The sequence below is a fragment of the Entelurus aequoreus genome, linkage group LG13 (assembly GCF_033978785.1).
Source record: "Entelurus aequoreus isolate RoL-2023_Sb linkage group LG13, RoL_Eaeq_v1.1, whole genome shotgun sequence".
Lineage (NCBI taxonomy): Eukaryota > Metazoa > Chordata > Actinopteri > Syngnathiformes > Syngnathidae > Entelurus > Entelurus aequoreus.
The window spans coordinates 1,230,502-1,236,043 of record NC_084743.1 but is presented as its reverse complement, the minus strand read 5'-3'; the positions used below and the strand labels follow the sequence as shown (position 1 = coordinate 1,236,043).

Below are 5,542 nucleotides of genomic sequence, written 5' to 3'. Positions count from 1 at the left end.
GACACAATTTTAGAACCTGAAAATCATAGATTTTGGTACTTGTCACTATCGAATAGGTATGCTAAGTATCAAAATATACATATATATATATATATATATATATATATATACATATATATGTTAGCATGCTAAAGTTAGCTCGCTAACATGTGAAAAATGAACGTACTTGCAGGATAGCGTCAGTGTCAAAATCCATGACTTTTACATTTAAATATATGTAGCTAAAATGCTAGCATAAGACTTTAGCATGCTAAGATTAAAAAGTATGTAAACATAGGAACAGTTAGCATACCTATTGGAAGATGGGACGTATCAAAATCTATGATTTTTAGGTTCAAATCATAAAATGAGCTAAAAAGATAGTATCAATCATTAGCATGCTACAATTGTGTAGTGTCAAAATCCATCATTTTTAGGTTCAAATGAATATAATTAGCTACAATACGAGCTTATAAATCTATTATAAAGCTGGAAACGGGTTTTGTAAATGTTGAAGTTCAGCAATACAGATGTTTGTAAAGAAAGATATTTATATTTATTCCTTTGAGTTGAACCGGAAATACTTTTATTTTGGAAAACTATTCATGTTATACAGTCAATTAATTTGTTTTGCCTTCGATGTTGATGCGAAACAACAACTGAAACTCAGCTCAGTTAACTCCCGTTCTTTCTTCCGAGGAAACGAAAGTGAAACCTAACTTGGAGAGCGCACTCGAGCAACTAAGCCCCCGGTATCCATGAGAGAAAATACGTCATGAAGCCAGAAAATAAGGACTTTTTTTTTTTTTTTTACCTTTTTCATTATTCGAAGCCCTCCGTCCAAGTTGTCGCCTGGAGTTGCTTCCCTGCGATAAAAGTGTCCCTTCCTCCCGCAGGAGTAAAACGTGTTGATCCCCGCAGAAAACATTGATGACGTCATTAGGAACCGTCCACGACACGGGGGTTAAAGACGCCCTGGGACCGAAGACTCCACAGCTGCTTTCCCCCCAGAACCACATCCTCGACATCGTGCTGCTTTCCCACCTGGATGGAATGATGCGTTCACGGCCCCCTCCCTCGCGTTTAATACAGATGCGTGTTGCCTTCAGGCGCTGTCGGAGATACTACTGTCGCCAGCCGAGGGGAGGGAGGCAGGGGAGCGAGAACAACTTCCTTCATTTTGTGCGCACTCTTTTTGTGAAACACGTTTACAAACATCTAGAGTGTGAAGTCATTTGCAGGATGTTTTTGTTTAATTTAATTTTTTTTTTGAACCGTTTGCCATTAAATATTTCAATGTTACCATGCTGACAAGTAAGCAGTTAAAATACTTACATGCATGATTTTTAGGTTTAAACATATGAATTGGCGAATATGCTAGCATTTATTTATTAATTTTTGACAATGGTAAATCAAATATAATTATTTTTTTTTCCAATTTGTCGCACTTTTATTATTTCATTATTTTTATCATGCAATTTGACTTTTTATCCAAACCCTTTCACCGTATTGCTTTTGCACTATCTTGTTTAGCTTATGTATTGTTTATGTTCTCTATGCTTTTTAACCTGTTTTTAACACTTTGGTCCAATTTAAGAATTGTTGTAAACGTGCTGTATAAATAAAGTTGCCTTGCCAAATAATGCCAATGATGATGTTGATTATTTATTGAATGTTTTAGATGAATTTATGATGGACTTTGATGAGACTTAACTAGTAACTCAAGTAACTTAATTCACTTTGAATTTGAAGAACATAATTGTTTGTATTGTATTGTTCTATTGTGGCTTCTTTGAATATTATTATGTATTTAATTGTTTTGCTAAAGCCCACAATTAGGGGCCGGGATGTTGGAGCCTATCTATATTATTTATTAATCAATTTTTTGACAATGGTAAATCAAATATAATTTTTAAAATTTAATTTTATTATTTTTTCAATTTTGTCGCACTCTTATTATTTCATTATTTTTATCTTGCAATTTTACTTTTTATCCAAACCCTTTCACCGTATTGCTTTTGCACTATCTTGTTTAGCTTATGCATTGTTTATGTTCTTTTTTTTGTCCAATTTAAAAATTGTTGTAAACTTGGCTATATAAATAAAGTTGCCTTGCCTTGCCAAATAATGCCAATGATGATGTTGATTATATGTTTATAATCATATGTTCCTTTTGACTGTACATGTACTGTAAATGTATAATGTATGTATATTATTCACGTGTGAATAATGCTGTATAATAGACTGTATTTATATTATTCACATGGGAATAATGCTGTATAATAGACTGTATTTATATTATTCACATGTGAATAATGCTGTATAATAGACTGTATTTATGTTATGCACATGTGAATAATGCTGTATAATTTGACTATTTATATTATTCACATGTGAATAATGCTGTATAATAGACTGTATTTATATTATTCACATGTGAATAATGCTGTATAATAGACTGTATTTATATTATTCACATGTGAATAATGCTGTATAATAGACTGTATTTATGTTATGCACATGTGAATAATGCTGTATAATAGACTATTTATATTATTCACATGTGAATAATGCTGTATAATAGACTGTGTTTATATTTTTCTCATGTGAATAATGCTGTATAATAGACTGTATTTATATTATTCACATGTGAATAATGCTGTATAATAGACTGTATTTATGTTATGCACATGTGAATAATGCTGTATAATAGACTATTTATATTATTCACATGTGAATAATGCTGTATAATAGACTGTGTTTATATTTTCTCATGTGAATAATGCTGTATAATAGACTGTATTTATATTATTCACATGTGAATAATTCTGTATAATAGACTGTATTTATATTAGTCACATGTGAATAATGCTGTATAATAGACCGTATTTATGTTATTCACATGTGAATAATGCTGTATAATAGACTGTATATATGTTATTCACATGTGAATAATGCTGTATAATAGACTGTATATATGTTATTCACATGTGAATAATGCTGTATAATAGACTGTATTTATATTATTCACATGTGAATAATGCTGTATAATAGACTGTGTTTATATTTTTCTCATGTGAATAATGCTGTATAATAGACTGTATTTATGTTAGTCACATGTGAATAATGCTGTATAATAGACTGTATTTATATTAGTCACATGTGAATAATGCTGTATAATAGACTGTATTTATGTTATGCACATGTGAATAATGCTGTATTTATATTATTCACATGTAAAAAATACCCAAGTGTTTATTGTCTATTGTGAGCGAATTGTGGTGTTGAATTTCCCATAGGGATCAATAAAGTATTTTCTATTCTATTCCATTAATTATTGAATGATTTAGATGAATTATGATGGAATTTGATGAGACTTAACTTGTAACTCAAGTAACTTCATTAACTGTGAATTTGAAGAACATAATTGTTTGTATTGTATTGTTTTATTGTGGCTCCTTTGAATATTATTATGTATTTAATTGTTTTGCTATAGCCCACAATTAGGGGCCGGATGTTGGAGCCTATCTATATTATTTATTTATTAATTTTTGACAATGGTAAATCAAATAATGCCAATGATGATGTTGATTAATTATTGAATGTTTTAGATGAATTATGGTGGACTTTGATCAGACTTAACTCGTAACTCAAGTAACTTAATTAACTTTGAATTTGAAGAACATAATTGTTAAAGTTATTAAAATTAACATGAAAAAGTATGTAAACATAGGTACAGTTAGCATACCTATTGGAAGGTGACAAGTATCAAAATCTATGATTTTTAGTTTTAATATATGAAATTAAAAAAAGTTAGCATGCTAAGGTTAGCATAAAAATATTCCAATGTTACCATGCTGACAAGTAAGCAGTTAACATACTTACCAAGTAGCAGAATCCATGATTTTCAGATTGAGTTGATTAAAGTTGACTAAAATTGTGCCTAACATTCTAGCATGCTAAAGTTAGCTCGCTAACATGTAAAACGTTAACATACTCAAAATCCATGACTTTTACATTTAAATATATGAAATCAGCTAAATTGCTAGCATAAGACTTTAGCGTGCAAACATTAAAAGGTATGTAAACATAGGAACAGTTAGCGTACCTATTGGAAGGTGGGACGTATCAAAATCTATGATTTTTAGGTTTAAATCATAAAATGAGCTAAAAAGATAGTATCAATCATTAGCATGCTACAATTAGCATACCCATAAGATGGCGCCAAGTATCAGAATGCACGAATTTCAGGCTGAGCTGATTAAAGTTGACTAAAATCATACTTGCCAACCAGGGCCGGCCCGTGGCATAGGCCGTATAGGCAAATGCTAAGGGCGCCGTCCATCAGGGGGCGCCACGCCAGTGCCACAAATGTTGGCGAAAAAAATAAAATAAAAAAGTTGGTACTATTATTTCTAAATACAAAAAATAATCCCACCTTAATTAAAATGCAAAGTAAAGCCTATTTAATAGAAATATTATTTGTTACAACATTACGCACCCCCCCCCTCCCCCCTCGGTGCGCCCCCCTCCCTTCCCGTATCATGACTCTTTTTGGACGTCACCACATCAAAAAATCAACACAGGATGTAAAGACGGCCAAAACTGTCAGGTGCCAGGGAAGAAAAAAGAGAAAAGAAGAGGAGAAACGAGAAAAAGACAGAGGTAGCAGGTAGGTAACGTTAGCCTACATGAAATTATTTGTCTGTTACAGAATGTGATAGTAACCTGGCTTTTTAGCATTAAGCTAATGTTACATGATTCGGCAATTGCTAATCAATAAATAGCTAGTTCTGTTTTAACGTCGGGTTAATATTGTGGAGGGGGCTAAATTGTTATGGAAAATAATAATGTAACGTTAGGTAATTACAGTACTCCCACCTTACATTCCTCAGGGACATTTGTATTAGATCTTTTAAGCAGGTGTTTTTTGTTTACATTGTTATTGCCTTCTGGTTAGCTAATGTTTGCCCTGCAGGTAATAGTCACTTTTCCACCCCTTTATATATTAGGTACAGTTGTAAGCCTAGTTGTTAAAGTGCACATCATTAATGTTAATTAAGCAATATCACATGAGAGGGAATGCTGTTTTTTAATTTGAGCACTGCTGTGATTCGGTTAAAGATAATCATAACATAACATTCTCATATAATATGTTAATTTGCTTTTTTTAAGTAAAAAAAAAAAGGTCAAAGACAAAGCTTTTCGGTTTCTTGTGAGTATATACACGTCACTGCCGATGTGGGGGGGGGCGCCACCTAAAATCTCGCCTAGGGCGCCAGATTGGTTAGGGCCAGGCCTGTTGCCAACCCTCCCGAATTTTCCGGGAGACTCCCAAATTTCAGTGCCTCTCCGCCAACCAAAAAGTAACTTGTTACTTATTTAAAAAGTAACTTGTTACTTTTTGGTTGGCCAACGGTTTACGACGAATGACGCACCCTGACGGCAAGTGTGGGAGAGTCTTTTTTTTCCCTTCAAAACCTTTATTTATAACATTCAACATTTACATACAACAAAAAAACACAAATAATAATCAAAACAAGTACAGAAACAGTACAAAACA

General features: G+C 32.5%; 1 protein-coding gene across 1 annotated transcript in view; it reads left to right on the top strand.

Annotated features, from left to right (window-relative positions):
* LOC133663682 (probable E3 ubiquitin-protein ligase HERC4) overlaps positions 1–5,542 on the top strand; it is a 40,697-nt gene that overhangs the window by 30,252 nt on the left and 4,903 nt on the right. The window contains exon 16 of the mRNA XM_062068367.1: positions 901–1,093. Coding sequence (XP_061924351.1) covers positions 901–1,093 — 193 coding nt within the window. The remainder of the gene's footprint in view (positions 1–900; positions 1,094–5,542) is intronic.